The 20,720-nt window shown below is 34.9% G+C and overlaps 3 protein-coding genes across 9 annotated transcripts; all 3 read right to left on the bottom strand.

Moving 5' to 3' along the window:
* Positions 1-55: 55 nt before the first annotated feature.
* LOC146941586 (uncharacterized) lies at positions 56-2,038 on the bottom strand. The gene is made up of 5 exons (XM_085755413.1): positions 1,751-2,038; positions 1,622-1,672; positions 1,411-1,544; positions 1,031-1,128; positions 56-585 (listed from the first exon to the last, which is right to left on the bottom strand). Exons 1-5 carry the CDS (start codon positions 2,018-2,020, stop codon positions 398-400), a joined length of 741 nt encoding a protein of 246 aa, XP_085611539.1. The 5' UTR covers positions 2,021-2,038; the 3' UTR covers positions 56-397.
* A 792-nt stretch (positions 2,039-2,830) lies between these two features.
* On the bottom strand, positions 2,831-13,580 carry LOC146941585 (E3 ubiquitin-protein ligase RKP). 4 transcript variants are annotated; one of them, XM_085755409.1, is made up of 11 exons: positions 13,419-13,580; positions 11,493-13,117; positions 9,852-10,667; positions 9,121-9,281; positions 7,654-7,792; positions 7,224-7,307; positions 5,461-5,742; positions 5,234-5,365; positions 4,712-4,911; positions 4,259-4,463; positions 2,831-3,715 (listed from the first exon to the last, which is right to left on the bottom strand). In XM_085755409.1, exons 2-11 carry the CDS (start codon positions 12,972-12,974, stop codon positions 3,416-3,418), a joined length of 3,801 nt encoding a protein of 1,266 aa, XP_085611535.1. In that variant the 5' UTR covers positions 12,975-13,117; positions 13,419-13,580; the 3' UTR covers positions 2,831-3,415. The 4 variants fall into 4 exon arrangements, with proteins under 4 accessions (XP_085611535.1, XP_085611534.1, XP_085611538.1 ...); XM_085755408.1 differs by having other exon boundaries at positions 11,493-13,067; XM_085755412.1 differs by lacking the exon at positions 4,259-4,463.
* A 3,064-nt stretch (positions 13,581-16,644) lies between these two features.
* On the bottom strand, positions 16,645-20,276 carry CPR5 (protein). 4 transcript variants are annotated; one of them, XM_085755407.1, is made up of 5 exons: positions 19,883-20,276; positions 19,330-19,432; positions 18,915-18,950; positions 18,047-18,766; positions 16,645-17,459 (listed from the first exon to the last, which is right to left on the bottom strand). In XM_085755407.1, exons 3-5 carry the CDS (start codon positions 18,948-18,950, stop codon positions 16,893-16,895), a joined length of 1,323 nt encoding a protein of 440 aa, XP_085611533.1. In that variant the 5' UTR covers positions 19,330-19,432; positions 19,883-20,276; the 3' UTR covers positions 16,645-16,892. The 4 variants fall into 4 exon arrangements, with proteins under 4 accessions (XP_085611533.1, XP_085611530.1, XP_085611531.1 ...); XM_085755404.1 differs by having other exon boundaries at positions 19,330-19,386; XM_085755405.1 differs by lacking the exon at positions 18,915-18,950 and adding an exon at positions 18,839-18,851 and having other exon boundaries at positions 19,330-19,386.
* Positions 20,277-20,720: the final 444 nt, after the last annotated feature.

Raw genomic sequence — 20,720 nt, 5'->3', positions numbered from 1 at the left:
GATCAATAGCTAGACGAAACCACAACATTGAAAGCAGAAAGCTACTTAATCGTAATTTTATAACTTCAATTTTTCCATCTTATATTTTCATAAACACGTTATTACATTTACGGTACACAAGAGTTTGAAACAACAGATTCAAGTATCAAGGTAATTTAGAGTGAGAAATGCACTCAATCTGATGTTCCTATTAGATTTCTATACACGTCATCGATTCAATAGACGCTATAGCCTCATCTAAGGGGAAATATCTCTATTGCAATATGTAACAAGAGAAAAATATCAAAAGTACCCAATCAACACATCCATGAAAATGAATTGAAGATCATATAACAATAGAGAAGAGAGCGTCGATGCTGCTGCTAACAACGAAGAAATCTGGAAACTTCTCTGGCCTCTACCTTTTTCCACGTCCAGTGATGAACTTGAGAGCAAAACTTGAGAATTGAGCAAGGGAGAAAAACATCTTCAACATAGAACGACCCTTAATAATTCCGTCTCTCGCGCCTTTTGCGGATCTTGCCACCGCAAGTGCACCCGAGTCAGGCTCAGTTTTGGGCCTTTGTTCGATTCCCTGCAACGAAGCTAAATAGAACCAAATGAACAATATTTTATGACACCATAGTTCTAAATTGCATTCTACAGTCGCAATTGTGGCAGCATTATAATAGTGTTATAGGTCATGACATTTGCAACCGCAATTTGCAATTGTGGCTGCATCAGCTGCATTTACGAATATTTTACCGCAGTGTAATTGTAGCAATTTAAAATCATTTTGACCTATCTACAATCTCAAATTATAGAAACCTAACACCTATATGTTGTAAGACCGACGCATATGGTTCCTTCACATTAACGGCTTGTCCGTAATCCAACATGTATCTGTTGTAAGGCCGACACGTATGACTAGATCGATTTTGTAAAAAATTATTACTGATGTCAACATAACAATATTGTGTCCAGTATCCATGTATGTGTCGACGCTTAATATCAATGTCATAGCAACACAAACTCATGATTAGTAGGTAACCTGAAGATGAAGAAGGCATGGTGGTTAAACGGCGAAGCCCCTCCTCAGCCGAGCGAACCACGCGAGTGGATCTTTTAACTCCTTGGGTAATTTCTTGGCTGCATCGCAGAAACAAAAACCAAATACTGTTTCAATGTGTGTTTGGTTCTTGAATTTGTAAATCTTGATTTCGACAAAAAGTGAATTGAATATAAAGTGATTTAAGTTTGAATAGACTATAGATTGATCATATAAAAGCAGGTTGAATAATAAATTTGACGCTAAAAATCAATTGCAGCTACAAAAATTTCGAATTCTAACTTGAATTTAGAACAAATTAATTCAAACATGATAAAATCAATTACTCATGACTAGAATGAATTCAAAATGGAATTACCCACCCAAGATCACTGAGTTGAGTGGTTAAGTCACTGATTTCCATTCCAGATAATCGAATTGCAGCCATTGTATCAGGAAGTTCCTCTCTTGCTGTATCCATAAGCTTTTCAAGTGATTCCGCTGCTCTCTTGAAAGCCTTCATTATTTATTACATCAGATTCTGAATTAAGCTATTCCAGAAATAATTATCTACGACTACCAAACAAGGCTTACCAGAAGAGTGGGAATTGCAGAACAAAACAACCACGTTGTACATATCGCTGTCTGCAGAAAATTGCAAAAAATCAATTTGAGGAATCAACAAATTCAATTCAGTAACGGATTTGGATTCAGAGTAAGTACCACTACGGCGAGAGCTTGGAGAAGAGTGAGGTGGCGTTGGGAGAAGTTCCAATGAGAGAGGTGAAGAGATGAAGAACCAACGGTGGAGATGTAATGCGAAGGTTGTGGCGTAGAGAGGGATTGGGGAAGAGCGAGGGGTTTAGTAGTAAAAGAGAGGGTACGTTGTGAATGAGTGTTGGGGAAAGGATTCTTCAAGCTTAGACAAATCGGTGGTTTTGAACTTGAAGCTTGAAATTGCAGGGATCTCAACATCTCTTTTCCTCCTTGCATTCTCCGAAACTAATTCATGCAAACACAAGGAACAAATATTACTCATATCTAATCTTTCTTTCTTTCTTTTTTTTTTAAGAAATTACTCTTATCTAATCTATTATATAAAAAAATAGGAAAATTAGGGGCAGTTATGAATATTTATACATTAGAATTTTATCGTTTCTTGTCAATTAAAATGAAAAAACTAGACACACTCGTGTTGAGGCTACTTATTATAAATATTTTTTTTAGGAATAAAAATATATTATTTAACTTCAGACTAATATATCGTCACACTTCAAACTAATATTTATTTTATTAAAAAAAGCACGATAATCATCATAGAAAATCACTTAATGTTTTTGTATAAAAAAAAAACATTTTATGACTTTGTGTACTTCGATTTTTTCTCATTTTGCATTCAATTGAACAAGATAAAACTTCTACTATTTCTTTTTTACCCTATGGGATAGATCTGAATAAGAGATTTAATTATAAAAATGAAAAGGAAAAAAATTGTAAATATTAAATTTAAATACATGTCTGAACCTCTATAATTTACATCAGCGTACTAACAGCAGTAACATGTAATTTTTCTAATTGAATGAAGTGTAATTTGCAGATAAACAATCGACAAAAAAAATATGAATGATGTTATTTTAAGTACAGAAGAATAATATGTATAATCTACAATATTTCCACCATTCAATAAAAATGCATTGTTCCTTCAAAAAAAAAATGTATTTAAAGCGTTGCTAATCAAATTCTTGGCAAGCCACGCCTATAGCTTGCTAGTACTACTGAAACGTGATGATCAAAGCATTAGTATTTCTTTACAATTATGACTTTTTATTATATCATTTTTTAATGTGATGAACAAAGATATGTGACCCCCCACTAACTTAAATTAGTACTGCATGCTCACATTGCATTTGTCAAGGAAATTGTTTTGATGATACTGTACCTGCCATCTAAAAATTAATCCCCATGCGGCCATGCATCGAATCTAACCATATGATGTTGTACTACTGCTGAATATGATCTTGTGGCCATCCAAGCCAACCCAGTGACTACTGCAAAGTTGTCTTTCTGAAAGAGATAAAACTATAAGGATTTTGCTTCCCATTTACATCGCATATTTACAGCATAATACCCTCTAACATTACGTAGCCTACAAAATTTCCCGAAGGCAGTTCTAGCCCATATGAATAACTTAACCACCTCAAACAGATTAACTCCTACCCAAACTACCCCCTTTCCCAGCCTCCCTTTATTTTTCATTACTTTTCCCCTTGTTGTTCTTTCTCCTCCAGTTCTTGTTTCTCAAGTAAGAAGTTCATAAATAGGCAAATAATCTGTCACCAACCAACTCTCGTCAAACAGGAACCAAGCAAAGCACAAAATAAGAGCTCCTTAGCCTGTCTTCTCATTAATTCTGCTAACATCTGTCACTGTAGCATTGCAAAAGAAACATCTCTGACAGTTCAAAAGATGCCTAGTTACACAGCCATAGCAAGACCTATGTGAACAAGGTGCAATCTGGGCATCAGCTTCACAAGCGTAACATATGCAGCATAAGTTATCATCAAGGTCTGTATCTACAACACTGTCCACTTCATCACGTTCAGACATAAGGCGGCAAGCAAGAAGAGTCAAGAAATTTTCTAACTGCTTATATTTTGCCGCGTAAGCTCCCCCTCGACACGATCCATCCTGAGGAATGAAACGTCAAAATGATGATAAACACGATTAATTTCACAGTATAAACTTCAATTCAATAAACTAGATCATTAAATCTTTGAAGATTGCGGAAACTGGAATCCTGACGTGAACAGGGAAGAATATGATATTTTATGACAGCTCTCTATTCGTTTGAAATTATTCATAAAATGTTCAAAATGCTAAAACTCTATTGGTTACAAAAGAAACAAGATATCCATGTTTCATACTATAATACAGGTCCAGAAAAATGTGAGGGACTTGTACCAATGAAAGATCAATATGATTAGTAATGTATAACCTAGCAGTCCTATAATTAATATTTCCTTGAGGATGTTTTCGAATGAATGCCAAACTTTCCAGGGTTATTAGCAATTAGTAGCACCGAGTTCAAATCGAAATAAGCAAACTAGACCAAATGGAATTTTCAAAATGTTGGATAACGAGTGCGTTTTGAATCAATCTAGGTGATCTGCATACAAAGGCCTTCTAAATACTTAGGGAAAAGAAAAACATAGAAGAATGACAACAACTAACCCAGTTATAATCCACAAGAAATTGGAAACCATAAAGAACAGTATCTGGACAGTCCATGCTTAGCAAAACATCGACAAGATCATTGTTCTCTCGATACTCTGCCAACTTAGTAGCATCCAATATATTTAACATGATCCCTACAAGAGGCGCCAATATCATGCCTCGATTTACTTTCTCTGAAGATTGGCTATGCCGTCTAAGGGACCTGAAATTGAATAAAAAAGAAAGGCAACCTCTCAAAAAAAAAAAAAAACAATGATGGAAACTATTTTCAACAAAACCACATGGTTCCAAATTCTCGAGAATCTTTTAAAGGTCGTTTTAGGAGATAATAAGGTTGGACATCAGTCTCTCCAGAAGCAATATCAATATATTGAAGATGGATAAACAATAAAAAAAAAAAAATACTTCTGGTCTATAAGCTCGAGTTTAAGTCACAGGCTTGTAACTTACAATTCAAAGAATTCAGCATCAGCTGAAGAAGTCATGTGATTCAAGATAAATACAACCAACTCAGTTAACCTCCTGAGGTTTGTTTCTGGTCCAGACAGGAATGCTTGAGGAATCTCATGAGTGCAGAACTCCAAAATCCTTGCAAGATTACATGAAAGATCAAATATGACACCACATTTCTTTTGCTGAAACTCCATTACCTGTGAAATAAGTGTATGGAGTATAAATCAATGGAAAGAACTACGCATATAAGTAAAACAGTAAACTATAAATTTGACCAGCAATGATTATGTTAATAGATATAAATTCAATTGTATCCACGCAAGATGTCTTCCAAACCAAACAAGAAGTTAGAATTAAAAAATTGATAAGCTACAAGAGTGAGTACATAAAACTGAAATCCCAGACCCTGTGTATGTACTATTATACAGCTACAGAACACTATCTTAAATCCCCCTGAATGAGAAGACAGAAAGAAACCAAGAACCAAATCCAATAATGGATGGGAAAACAATACCATACCTGGTACTTCTCTTGCATTTCTCGAACAGAAACTGAAAATTCTGTCATGGCCCAGCTAAGTGTATTAAATAGACGGTTTAGAAAAGATGAAAATAATCCTTCATCATTTATGCAAGCTTCTTTTAGCAACCTCTGCATTGCATCGAAAATCAAAGGGGAAAAACCTATATGGTGAGAAATCAATCCACGTAAATATTATTTGGTAACAAAAAGTGGTTGCTACATACTTGGAAAAGAATTGATGATGAAGATGATTCCCCGTTCTTTGAAAAACTAAAACCAGAACCCTTGCATAATCGCAGGAGTATGTTCGTCACAGGGATCCAAGATCTGTTATCAAATGCTGATAATAATGCTTTTGGCAGCCTTTTGTTGGCTGCCTCGTTGCTCTCAAAAACTGCCAAATACTCTTTGTACTGCACCAGGACGGATATAGACTGGAGAAGAAGATCTCTAAGATCCGCACTTGATATCCTTGGATCATTGAAATGAGTAACAACAAAAGTGACCTGGCGAAAATGATATCCAAGCATAATAACTTAGAAGTTAGAACCGATGCTAGAAACACTCAACAACCTTGCTAAGGCAAGTTTACAAACATCGGGCATGCTGCAGCATAAATGACAGGTTATTTTCTAACATTCATATGTAAGACGGTAAATTCAACATCGTGGCTTGTATAACATCCGCTCTTTAACAAAAGTTTTGGTTTCTTTACTTCTTCCAAAACTAGTCAAACAACTTAGGATGCACCCAACAAAGAATTACATAAAGCAGTAGCAGCAAGACAATGCAAGTAATGGAAACAAACTCTAAGCTCACACATAAGGTCATCAGGACATGCATGTGTAGAGGGAACTTCAAATAAAAGAGGGAGCGTCAGAGAAAAGACTTAATCTTAGAGGGAGCTGGAGGATTTCAAAGGGGCTGCGACAGAGCCTGGTTCCATTAACACATATTGCCTCTTAATTTTTTCCTCTGCCCCATTTCCCCACCTTGTGTAAACCTTCAACACCTGTGGCCCTCATGTCTCATGGGAGACAAGCTGCTCATCTGGGTTTGTTGCAAAAGCATGGGCTCCGTTAACTTAAGAATTGAAAATAAATCAGATTTGCAATGGCAAGGAAACACCCCAGAAGGATGGAAACGCCAAAATTTCTTTATCTGGATTGGTGGACAAAACAGAATCAAGGAGACTCACAAGAACCTCCAATTGAAAAGATTCCCTATTATTTAAGTTGGGGTGGGTGGGGGAGCAAAAGAATTTTAAATATCTTGTGTAAAAGACCAAGGGAAAGCTAAATGACAAGGCTATCCCAACGCCTTCTATATTGTACTTTTATTCTCTCTCATACTCTCATTGTACTTTTATTCTCTCTCTTCTTTTTTCTCTCTCTATTGTTATTGTCCAATAAAAAGAGAGGAAAAAGGTTGTCACTAAACGTTGTTGGAAATTGCATTCCTCATAAATAAACTATCCCTTTCCTATATTGGTTGTTTCACAGTACAAATATTTCTAGATGCAGCTATGTTAGAAGACAACATATGAAATCTAAAATATATGAATTGCATAAACAATTCCTCGCAGTTCTGAAGATTCAAATCTCATTCACTAGAATCAAGTAATAAATACTCCCTCCGTTTCAAAATGAGTGTCGCTTTAGCCAAAAAAAATTGTTTCAAAATGAATGTCACTTTACATTTCCAATACAACTTTATTTTCTTTCTTCCATCTTTACCCTCTCCAACTTTTCTCTCACACAATTTTCAATGCAACTTTAAGTTTGTCTTTTTCTTATAAAGTAAGGGTAGTTTAGTAAAAGTGTTATGTCTAATGATTATTTCATTCCATTCCTTAATATGTGTGCAATTGTCTAAAGCGACACTCATTTTGAAACGGAGGGAGTATAAAATAGACATTTACTCCCAGAACAAGTCAAATATAAAAAAGAAAGAATGAAGTAACTGAAACTGAAATGTTGGAACATACAAATGAAACAAGTCCACGCTTGATCAAAATTGTGGACGGAACAAATGGAGGATCACTCTTCCGCAACACATGAAAGCAATCAACCTGTACGAAAAACAAATGTTACTACCAGGATATTTTCTCCCAAATTATAAGAAATGCTGTGAGAAATTGTAATAGCTGAACTAATATGCCCTTAATCAAATTAATGAGGCGGACAAAATATGTGTGATTCAAAATCAAAATTAATGTTTTATATCATGACCCCTCTACCTCTGAGACTCTGCATAATGCGTCAGATATTTACTCTAAAATCTATAATGGATAAGTGCCACCAAAATCAAAAAAATGAAGTGTATAGAAGCAGATAACTGATAAAGATATGTGTTCTTTGAAGGTGAGTGAATCAAAACTGCTGTTAAATTTAAACCAATGGAAAATGCTTATTTACCAAAGCTTCCAGATAATATTCAGGGGTGTAGATAAACACTGAATCCATATTGCTAAGAACCAGTAGCAGCTGGACAACCCACATGCACATTGCATACATTCCTCGCTGCTTCCATCGTGATAACAAAGAGATGCGATACCTGTAAAGCAAGAAGTGGCCCCATAAAGAAACGCAGAATAAGGAAAGAAAAATTAAGATTGCTGGTTTTTTTTAAGGAAACTAGTATTTGAGATTTGAGAAGGATAAAAAACTCAGACCGAAACAACACAGTGAAATATATTCTAATACAAAGTCTCAAATTTTTATCGTGTCTACTTCATATGAAAGAGAGGTATCTATGAAGTATGAACTGTGTTACCTGAAAAGTTAAATAAGTAGTGAAGTTCTGAAGTCACCAGCATATGAGTATAGAGTAATAATTGATTAAGAATTAACAGAATAATCTAAAATATGGATCCCAGAACACAACTATTATAACTTAAAAGCATATTAAAAAAAGAGTGAACATCAAACTGATAGCACAATTATCAGAGCTGACGCAGGGTATTGCAAGTCATTGAACTTTCAGTACAGCAAGTATTTTACTGAACATATGCATATATACAACAACAACAACAACCAAGTCTTATCCCACTAAGTGGGGTCGCGGCTACATGAACCAAACGACGCCATAGTGTTCTATCAAAGACCATGTCTTTCTCTAATTCATATATATCTAGATCCTTCCTAATAGTTTCTCTCATAGTTTTTCTAGGTCTACCCCTACCTAGTGATCTGACTTCCCTCCATCTGATCTACTCTCCTTACTGCAGAATCCATAGGTCTTCTCTCTACATGCCCAAACCACCTAAGTCTAGTTTCTACCATCTTTTCTACTATAGGTGCTACCCCAACTCTCTCTCTCTCTCTCTCTCTCTCTCTCTCTCTCTCTCTCTCTCTAATGTCGACATTTCTAATTCTATCCTGCCTAGTCTTACTACACATCCAACGCAACATCCTTATCTCCGCTACGCTTAGTTTATGTACATGTACAAAACATACAAAAAATTTGAAAGCACGCTCTTTCTGTTTTAACATCCAAATCATTTTTCTATTATTCAAAATTCTATTTTTAATCTTAGGGCCCAAAAAACAGAAAACAAAATAAAGTGAGAAAGGGGACGGTTTAACAGGCTTTTAAGCTAATCAACCTGAGAGCTTCTTATCAACTGTACCATGAATATGTCTCACCAAAAATTTGAAAATAAAAGTAATAATAAAATCAAACTTTGTATCAAAAACCGCCTCAAAATCTGGTTAACAGCAAGAAAATAAGAAGTTGAGAACATAAACTATACTTCAACCACGGCTGCTGAAAATTTCAATCATACCTTAAGGAAGTAGAAAGGTACTTGAAAAGCAAAAAGCTATGAGGGAAAGAATAAATAGTAAGGTAAAATAAGCTTAAATGCTACTTCATAATCTTACCAAGCGCAGTGCCTAACACAATCAATGACCTCTTCTCTATACTCATTACGAGCTTCTTTCAAATGCTTCAACTTTTCACCACAAGCTCGTTCTCTTATTTGCTTATCAGTTTCCTCCAATAGGGAGATTGACTGTGCCTGATGAGTCATGTAGTACGATGCCTGCAAAAACAGAAAGAATAAAATTCTTATCTCTTTTCCATCTTTTCTTTATAATTTCAACGATATTAAAAACCAATTACATGATTGAAAGTTTAAAAAATCAAACCAGCCAAAGTAAATTAGCCTTAGCAGAGTGAAACAGATTATTCTGGACTCATGGGCATAGAGATATATAAGCATCTTATTTGACCACAACTCCTAACATTTCCTTTCACAATAAAAATTCGAGGAACTTCTAAGAAATTCAAGTCACTCACCATCAAAACATGCTACTCCCTTCAGTCCTATTTATAAGAGACAGTTAACTATTCTTTTTTTTTGTTCATAAATATAAGAAACAAATTACATTTTAAAAGTTCATTAATTATTGAAATTCTTTTATACCCCTTATTTTATTGTGAATTTAATTTTACCGAGAAATTCATCTTTCCTATGAAAGTCTGCTTCATTGAATAGTTGTTAATGGTATTTTTGGAGAGTGGAGAGAGAGAAAAAGTTAGCATTAACGCCTTTGAATGTGCTTTCTCGGTCTTTGTGATATCACAATAAATTTGGCCAAAATGGTCTCACCTGCTTAAAATTTGGAGCAAGACCAACTTGATACAGCCATAACAGTGCATCAAGCAGCTCTTCTTCTTGCAGCGTATCCATATAAACATCAGTATCCTTAGGTACAGATTTCAGATGGTGCACTTGGCGGTAACCATACTCGGGTTCAGATTGATCACTGGAACTAGGTTTATCTGTTATCTCATCATTCAAACTCCCATCACTGCATTCAGCAGCAACATGAGCAGGTCTTTCTGGAATAGAGCTGCAATGGCCCCGAGACCCTTTGGCCAGGTATTTAGCAGGAACCTTCAAATCCCTTGAAAATTCAGAATCATAACTAGAACAGCAGCACGGCTTCTGCCTGGTTGAATGTGTCACTCTGGTTTCGTCATTATCCATGCAACCTTCATCCCATTGAACTACTTCCCTTTCATGATCAATTGTAGAGTGTAGCTTTGATAAATGGGTATAGGATCCCCCAAGCCTGGAAATATCAGTTCTATGAGGATCATTTTTCAAAAACAAGTGTATGGGAAAACTTTGTTGACCACCTCTATGAAGGAAACCAACATCTGCTTTGTAGCTCTTTAACCAGCCACAGATATCACCCAAGGCAAATCCTTCAGATAGAAAATGGAGCACAACTGTATAAATTGAAACAAGAACTGAATTGCTAGAAACTCCAGGCGGTGGGACATTTCTTTCTGCCCCTCTGTTCTTCAGTAGAAGGTTTTGTAAAAATGTCCTAAATACTGCTCCAGGTAATTGTGGAGGTGTTGTAGGCGGTATAAATTGTATAACTAAGCGACAGAGGTCCCGATGCTTCTCCTCAATCTACAAGTGGAAGAGATATACTCAGAAAATTAAGGAAGCTATAAAAAAGTAACCAACAGCACAATGGTGTGAAGAATATTGCCCTCAAATAAGAAAGAAATGTTATTCTTAAAAACTCAAAGAAACAACCTGATCATTTCCATTACATTGTTAAATAGTGAGCAAATTATCTATATGATAAAAATGAGAGGGAGTATTTGACAAATGGGAAAAAATTCTTTTAATTTATAGAAAACTCCAAGGACATAAGGTTTACCATAACCCCTAAAAATCCTAATCCTTAGTCTCATGCTATGATCACATGGAAATATAATGGGGAAGATTATGACTTGATGTGAAAGTGACTTCATAATGAACAAGAATAACAACTGAAAGAAAATCATAAGGAATAACATAAAATTCCCTATAAACTGATTAGATCACCTGATTAGGTCAAAAGGTAATGTTAAGTTGATACATTTGACATCATAATCGATGGTAAACTTATCCTATTTTTCTAATTTGAGTTAAGCTTTAGGCATAAAAGACAGGTACCAGCATTGCTTATGTGTTCTTAGAACAATAAGAGTGGCAGTAATATGACGCAAAATAACTGAATAATAACATGTGAGAAAAATAAAAGACTCCATCAATGTACAGTAAAAGAAGAATGTACTACATGTTACTCTTTATATTAACTTTAAAAGCACTACCCATTACTTCCTACCACTCTCATACTCCATCAGTATTACAATGCCATGGATAATTTTGATCATTGTATTGAAAAAATTCAAATCAGTTATAATAACTAAAAATGCAGCTAGGTCACTGAGAAAAATAACATACCTTGCTGATTGACTCAGACAAAGCTGTGGTTGCCAACATCATGTTACCTTCACAACATGCATCTTCACATGAACCAGGCCACCAAACAGTAGGTATCATGGAGTCAAGATCCTGCTTGTTTGGAGTTTTTTGTGACATAAAACCTTCAAACAAAAATTCAAAATCTGGTGATTTCCACCAAAGCACCATAAGTTCCTCTCGTCTTAGTAGATGACATGCCAATGCTAGGTAAGAATATGATCCAGAGTAAGGACATTCAGTTAAAACTAACTGTGCCACTTTGCAACCGCATGAAAGTGCATTTATGATGTTTTCAAACAGCAAGTGTGATCCTTGAAATTGTAACAATACTTCAACTACTTTATCCATGCTTGAATAGTCATGGGGTGCATGCAATTCAAAAACTTCAAACATGAAGGACATCAATGGACCCCAAACCATATACTCTGCTTGTCCAACATCTTCTTCAAGTATACAGAATAATTCTTCACAAATAGCATACGAGACAGGACGGAAAATTTCTTCCAATGAAACAAACCTCTTTGCTCTTCTCAATTTCTGTGCTAAAGAATGTTCAGTTCGTTCCACTGAATGCATGTCCAACAGCCTTGACCAGCACTGTAGCAATCGTGTGACAAAGTAGCTCTTAGAGGGAGGAGCCTGAAGAGGACGGTAGCCTTCAATTGCGTACTTGAAGGGTCGGGCACCAAAGTTCAATTCACATCTTTCACCCTGCGAGAGAGAGATTGCTGGATGATAACCAAAACCAGGACCCATTTTTCGAATTCCTTCGAATGCCACCCCAAGTGAATTACCATTCCTATAGAATAATATTTCATCTCGGTCCAAATCTATGCAACATCCAATGACATCACCAACAACCCATGACTGACCATACGTCTCAGCATCCTTGTTCCACTTGCTAACTCGTCTCCCATCATAGGCATACGAATCATCGGCATCACCAACACCTTTATGGTCCGTGAAAGGGCAAGAAACAGTGGCCCAACCAATCTGCTGTATACCTGATGTTTCTAACATAACTTCATACATCCATTTTCCTTTCCAAACACATTTATTTGCCCTGACACTACTGAACATTTCCAAACTCTCGACAAGTAAAGGCGACTTGATGATTTTAATATCACCACATATGCTGGACTCATCAAGGCCTACAACATCCGGTCCACATATCATATCTCTTTCACTAAAAGAATCGCCCGATTTTGCAATATATCGTGAAAAAACATTCTTAATGACAGACCGAATAAAACTACAGTCAACCGGACCATCCAATGAATTCAACGATCTGTTGGGGAGACCAAACACGTATTCAAGTGTTCTTTCCACAGACTGCTCACCTAAATCATCACAACAAGAAAGTAGTCTAGTATTCGGCAACTTTTTCTTATTGTCGTCGCCATTCAATATAACAGCCAGACCAGCTGAAAAACCTCCAAGTCGCGGACTATCTTCAGCCATTTCTGAAGAGACACAAATCACTATCCCTCAACTATCCCAAATTCAGCTGAAATTTTTTCCAATTTCAAATTCCACTAAACTCAATATTGCTTGCTAGATACATATCAGTGATGACCCATGTTACAATCAAAATTATGAAATCACTAATATGAAATCATAACAGAAAAAGAGGAATCTATAAGAAAACGTACAAGTAAATAATTGCTCAAAATTTACAAAAAATGAACACGAATTAAAAAAACAAACAACAAATCAGAAATTGAAAAAGGAAATTATATGAAGGATTGAAGATTTGAGAAGAAGGAAAATGAGCGAGAAATTGAAGCAAGAAACATACATGAGCGTTGTTAAAATAAAATGAAAAGGATTAAGAGGTGGTGATAATATTAATAATTAATTAAACAATAAACTATTAATTAAGAATTAAAAAAGGGATATACTTACAGAAGGAAAGTTTGATTTCATGGTGATGGAAATGGCGGCGGAAGAATGTTAGGGTTTTGTAAGCTCCATTTCAAATTATTCGATTCCATTTTTTTTTTCTTCCAATAATTCGTGTGACAGTAACACTGTAACAAACAACAATTGAACGTGGAAATTTCCTCTAAGAGGATGGAGAGAGAAGTCGTATTTGATTTGAACTTTTTTCTGTTTTTTATTTAATATTAAAAAATAAACGAAAAACGAATGTGTAAAATATTTTGGGGAAAAAGTTTGGGAACGAAGTAGACGGCGAAAACCCCGTTTGGCGCTGACTCTAACCCTAGTTGCGGGAAAGGACTAGTGACTGACACGTGTCGAAAAGTGGGTGAATTAACCGGTTGGGTTGGTGACTAGGATGATGACTTGACGTGTAGTGGTGTGGTACTGGCTAGCTACTGGAATAACAGAGACCATCCGTTGCAGTGGTGGACAGGACTGTGTTGTTTATAGATCAAACATGAATCCTACAACAGTGTTTCTTTTGGTGAAAAATGTATGTATCACCATTTCACTTTCCTGCTCTATCTTTCATGTTGTAGTAATTTTTAGTTAATTTCTTGATATTTTATTGGTATCAGTCAAATATGTTTTATTATAATTTTTAGATAGAAGAAATGACAAAGTCATCGTATACTCACATATACAAAGTGGATGTGTCGAGGTTCGAACCCCAGTCATGATGTACGATCTAACATTTTCGGCATTTTTGTCAGTTGAGTTATGACTTATGGAACACAAATTTGTTAAGTATAGCTTATAAACAACACTCACGCGCATTAACAAATATGTTTTACGATGGACAAAACTAAGGGATTTGGATTCTATTCATTGAAAAAAGTTTTCTCAAGTGAAATCTCAATCATTAAATATGAGAGAGAAAGTGAGAATTAAATTATAAAGAAAAATTGTTGCTGTATTTTAATGGTAGAGATTGAAAATGGAGAAAATTTAAGAAAATTTTCAATGGAAAGAATTCAAATCCAAACTATGAGGGTTCACACAATGTTTGACAAATGAACATACTTTGGAAACACAATGATGTGAAATTGAGGTCAAAATATTTACACGTTAGATAGGAGTCAAACATGTGTAGTGTTAACTCTTAGTTTTAAATGGCCTACTGTTTCGATGCATAAAAAAGTCTTACAGAATCGAGACTAGGGATAATTTATAAACAACACACTTCTCAATCGAACTAGATATCTTTTTAGAAACGGAAAAATTGTGAGGACTAACAAGGCTAAAGTGGAGTTGAGGCCACAATAGTAAAAACAAGGTTTAATTGCATGTTCGGTCTCGTATCTTTATTTTATGTTTATGATTGTCAACATAAGTTCGTCATTTCTGTCAAATTTCCGTCAACATAAGTTTGTCATTTCCGTCAAATTTTGAGTTATCTCTATCCAAAATGTTCATGTGGCACACTCTTCAAGGCTAAATGAATAAGGTAAGGGACCAACTTCAAATTTTTTTAAACACAGGAAACAAACTTAAAATATACGCAATGAACCAAACATACGATAAAATGAAGGATATTGCGAATAAGGTTTGTGCTTTTTTAAAAAAAAAAAAATGAATAAAGTTTGTTTTAGCTAAAGCAGATGGCGATTGGAGTGCCATTGATTACTTGAATCTAAATCAAAATTGGAGTACCCTCGATTTTCTTACACTGAACGTAACATGTACTTTTTTAAGAACACAACTTCATGTGATGTTCGTCCATTTTAACTGAACTTCAATTCACTGTTGTAAATTAAGTCACAAGAAAGTGATGAAATGTGAGAATCTTCTTGACATTAAGAAGAACTAATTGGAAAGCGAGTGAAGTGAAATGATACATCAACTCGTGGAGGACAATGCTCTTTATGATTGTGGGAAGATCTATTTGAACACATTGCACATTTGACAGGGAGCACTACAGTAGTGGCACCAATGGCTTAAGATAATAGGACTTTGCCTTTGTTTGAGATGGCCATTCTGCTTTCTAAATCACTCAAAGTGCGTGATGGGCATTAGGACTTGGTTGGACCGGTTGAACAGATACCGTTAAATTCTCCTTTTCTTTTTATTCTTTTTCTAGTGACACCTCAGTTTGATCCCTAAAAAATAAATGATTGAAACTAATTTTTTATCATTCACTAAATCACATCAAATACAAATTGTCTAAAATAATATTTTGTCCACCAAACATCGTATAAGACAAAATATTGTTCAATACTATAAAAATTTGTCATGTATTGATTGTCTTGTATTGTCTTGTCCGATACTTATTTTTAACATATCAAGGACGTCCTGCATCTAGAGATTAGTCATCATTAAAGCAAATGTTGCATAGACATAGGATATTTGGTATGTTGGATGTGGAATCAAATCCACAATTCTACACTTCTTAACATTTAGATCATGCAACTTTTGCGGTTGAGCTCTTTATTAGATATGAAAAATATCAATGACCCGCTAAAGAATTTCAATTCTCAATTTTGTGTCGGGTAAACCCGTCGGTTAACATGTCTGTTAATTTATTACTAATTTTGGCTTTACAATTGGAGGTGAGGTGTCAAAGATAAGTTATAGAGAGAAAGTACAAATTTTCGTTCATATTTGGATTGTGAAAGCAAGGTAATTAGGAGTTGGTAAAAGGGCTATACTTGGTGTGATAAATGTAACCTGATATTCTAAATCATGTGAGAAATCTTAGAATTGTTATCCACTCTTACTGTGATTTATTCTATCAATTAAAACATTTTTATCCTTCATTCTAAAAGGATTACCCATCATATCATATCATAATCATAATCATAATTTAATAATATCTTTGCTCTTTGTGACATTATCTTGGGAAAAGGTTTTTTAGATACTTGTTTTACTTGAACCGCCAAAACTTTATCGCTTAATGAACTAATCACTTGTGAATTCAGTTAATGGCCTGTTGTAAGTGCGGTTATCAGTTAATGGACTGATACGGATTCAAGTATCAGTTTGTAGTAGAATTGATCAACCTTACTAAAAACACAATGTGTTCAGAATCATGATATAACCGGGATCAACCTTACTAAAAACACAGGGATCTACACAGGGATCAGAATTGATCAACCTTTCTAAAAACACAGTTTGTGTTCAGAATTGATCCACCTTACTAAAAACACAGGGATCTACACAATTTTCCAGCTGCAATGACATATCAGAATTGATCAAATCTTTATTTTATTTTTTGATGATAGACCAGATTTTTAAATTATAAAAAGAAGCCGGTGTATAATAATACATCAATAATAGTGTAACTTTCAACATTACACCATAGGAGATGATAATTAACAAAAATGAGCCAAACAAAACAAGCTGCAGGCAAATACAATTGATATTGTAAGTTGGCTTACCACAAGTTAAGTTGCTCTTGGTATTATACATAAATAGTTTCCATGACCAACCAGTGCTTTACAATTCTAATCCTTGGTCATCAAACACCGTCGACATAACTGATCCTTGGTCATCAAATACCTTCGACATAAAATGGTCTTTCCATTGACCTAAGCTAGCAAAAGGCAGAAGACCACAACACAATGGTAGAACCACAAGCAAAATAGCATAGAAAAGAAACCGGCGAATCCAATACTGGACAATTGGATCCCCTTTCTTTGTCTGCAGTGTTGTGACTGGTCCGTGAAGGATTGCGTACAAAGCGGATGTCCAGCAAATAGATAAGAAATGCACCAAACACAGAATCTCCCAATATAAGAGCCAAATGTAACCACTTCCTCCCAGTGTGTCTATACACATGGTTCCACAATAGCCACAGCCGATTCCTAGCATCAATATGATGAAAGTAACTGGCATAGTTTGTGATGACAATGTTGCTGACCGTTGGAAGAGCAGATACGCAACAACAATAATCATTAAGAAACCAAACACCATTCGGCTCACAACTCGAACTTGACAAAAAAAAACATGCACACTTGAATTTAACCAGGTCACTGACTTTGGAGTCCACCAGTAGGAAGGTTCCTAAAATAGAAAAAACACCGTTAATATTCCCAAATTGAGCAAAGGAAATGCTGAAAAGTGCTGTCATAATTACCTCCTATTTTACATAATATGCACCTTAGTTCTTAAATTAGATTGCAAAGAAAGTAAATATGATAAGTAGAATATTTGATCACGTATATAAAAAATAAAAAAACAAGGAAAAAAAAAGCATATAAACAAATACAATTTATTTTGAGAAAGTGGGACATGCACCGTCGGTGTAAACTAATATCGCACTGACATTCACAAGAATTTAATATTTGCTAATTATTCTTTAAAAAATGGTTATAATATAGGCTTTACATGACAATATGATGGATTTTATTGGATGACGTTGTAAAACTAGTTTACATCGTCAATGCATCTTCACTAAACTCAATTTTTTTTGAAATAATATTTCAATGATATGGCCCCTATCAGTGATCTTTCAAATATGATTTCTTTTCTAAATAAAATTTTAATGACGCATCCCCTATAAGTTATTTTCATCTTGCGATAACAAATATTTTAATTGCCTGAAGCATAGAATAAAATTGGAACAGGGAATAGAAAAATATTATACTTGCCTCTTCTGGAGTACATGATCCAGCAGCTTCATTAATCCGTTCAAAGTTATAAACATAAGCACCATAAAAAAGTGAGGATGACATAATGAACAGACCAGCAATAAGACAGTCTATGCACTTCTTATTCAGTTCACCATATCTTGTATCTTCTAACTGAGTCTTAAACTTTTCAGCTTTGAATGATGTCTTTGATATATCCACAGCTAACTTGGATCTCTGCAGATCATTTAAATCATATCTGAGAGCCAATTCTGTCTCTTTCAATTTCATTTTTTTCATTGTAAGACCAAGTTTAACAGTCTTGAGGTCATTAGAACGGCATTGCTCCATAATAGACTTCTCAAATACTGGATTATTAGCTAAAGCTCCAGAAGAGGGTGGAGCGAAACAAACCATTTGGTTTGACTGCCCACGCAAAGCAATATCACGAGTAACTGACTCCATGTGGAAGTTATCCCCAACCTCTTCACGACTAATTGATTGATCTACGATTTCGGCGTGTGCGTGTGATAGTAGCCCTGGTTGATCATCCTCTATAGCAATATCACGTGAGCAATCTCCTCTGATAAATTTAGAACTTGGAATTTCCAACCTCATATTATTCAATTTATTCCCTTCATTGCTAGCCGATGATTCATAAATTAATCGAAGAGTACTCAAAGTGCTGTCAAAAGATTGCTCAAAGTTCCTTGTCAAACCATCTAGCTTGTCTCCAAATACCTGTGGCGGGATAGGCAGAAATCAAAACAAGCGTCACGCGGACATCACTTCAACAGGATGAACTTTGCTTACATCGACAAGAAATCTGTCAGGGAAATGTAGTAAAATCACAATCAAGGGATGAATTAACAATTGATGTCTGGCTTACACTGGATAGAGATTCTTGGATCGCAGATGTGCACATCTACAAGGCAGACAAACAGTGGAACGGTCAAGACTCAAATCAAAACCCAAATTTTTTTATAACGGTTTTGTGTTATCAGTAATCAATAATAGACTACTGTTGTACTTTCCCTAAACATCATTGTTTTAACAAGAGTTTGATTTTGATACACTGTTAACAAACCACAACCAATAATATGTTTGACTTTAGAAGTAATTATGATTCAAGATCAAACGTTTTGAATCATCTAACGATTTGGATTTGATTAACGATGTAAAATGTTTACATGGACAGTGTGGACGAATTAAATTCATTGTAACAACAAATGTGCATAAGTCGAAAACAAATTTCGTTAAAACTAAAACTTGGGTTAAAACTTAAAAATAAGGAAGAAAATTACCGACGAAAGATGATCTGGAGACACACTCTCAGCTGCTGCATCTCTTCTGTACAACACCTAAAAACAAAAACAAAAGCTTTCCATGAACAGAATCAATAAATACCTGTACCAATTAAAAAAAAAAAAAAAAACTTAGTAGGATCGATTGTTTTAGTGTGTTTGGTTTGGCAATTGAAGAGCCAAAGTACTTCCAGACACATAAAATTGGTTTTGAGTTTTGACTTGTCTACATAATGTCAATTGAAATTGATTTTGCCTCTAAAATTGATTCTAACTTGAAGCTTGAAACTACAATCATAGTTTTGGACTCAAAAACATGATTTTTACACTCAAATTTATTGTTTGACTTGCTTTTGTATAATTGTATACAAACATAAACAACTTCGCATTCAACTAGCTCTTAACTAAGGTCAATTCATTCAAAATCAATTTTTGTAACACATCACATCGGTATATACAGAAAACATAACAAAAGGTTTCAAACATCACCCAATACAGTAATAATCAGAAAGCAATAAACTTTAAAAATTAAAGCTTTAACGGTACCGTTTACCTGAGCCATAACAGCGGCGACCGACATTCCAAGAGGAAACCCAATAGCTGCAACATTATTACCCCTTGTGCGACGAACAGAGACTCTAGGGTTTCGTCGTTTGCACGCAATTCCCTTCCCTTTAAGTTTAGTTCTTTGTAATTGCGATGAATTATACGAATTGGTTTCGCAAATTTCCAAACCTGCCTTGTTCTTGGAACAAGTGTCGATCTCAGCCATTGGGGTTTCAATGAAGAGAGGAAATGAAATTTGAAATTTTGGAGCGCCCAACGTTATAAAGATGAATTAATAATTATCATTAATTATTAATAATGAAGAAGAACGCGACACAGAGAGAGTGTTGTGTTGGTTTTGTGAAGCGTTGTGATGTGTTGTGTTAGATCGCGTCAATCTTATGTTACTTTTGTTCGTTGAATTTGTTTTGTACTTTACCGCGTCATAATTACTCTATCTGCATCAAACTCATTAGTGTACTTGTCTTGTTTTTTTTTTTTTTTTTTTTGCGCAGGCGTGTTTTTTTAGCTCTTTCTTTTACCAAGGGTTTAGCATTTTGGGAAATGTTAACATGCACGTGTTAATTAATGATTTAAATATAGAAATAAATTATTGGAATTTGTGCATTTTATTTAGTCTTTAACTTTTAAGAGAAATGTTAACTTGTGTTGTGCCCTTAAGGCATAAGTTAAGAGTTGAAATATAGAAACATTTTATTGGAAATTGTGCATTCTATCTTTTAGAAATTTAAAATCTTATGTTTTCAAGACAGAAATTATGTTTTACTTCCATTTTTACCTTCTTAACTTGTGCCCTCAGGTCACAAGTTAACACAACCCAACTT

Source organism: Medicago sativa, chromosome 3, assembly GCF_051527215.1.
Source record: "Medicago sativa cultivar Bolivia chromosome 3, Bolivia_mono, whole genome shotgun sequence".
In the NCBI taxonomy this organism is placed as follows: Eukaryota; Viridiplantae; Streptophyta; class Magnoliopsida; order Fabales; family Fabaceae; genus Medicago; species Medicago sativa.
The sequence above is the reverse complement of the archived record's forward strand: the minus strand, read 5'-3'. Positions and strand labels throughout refer to the sequence as shown.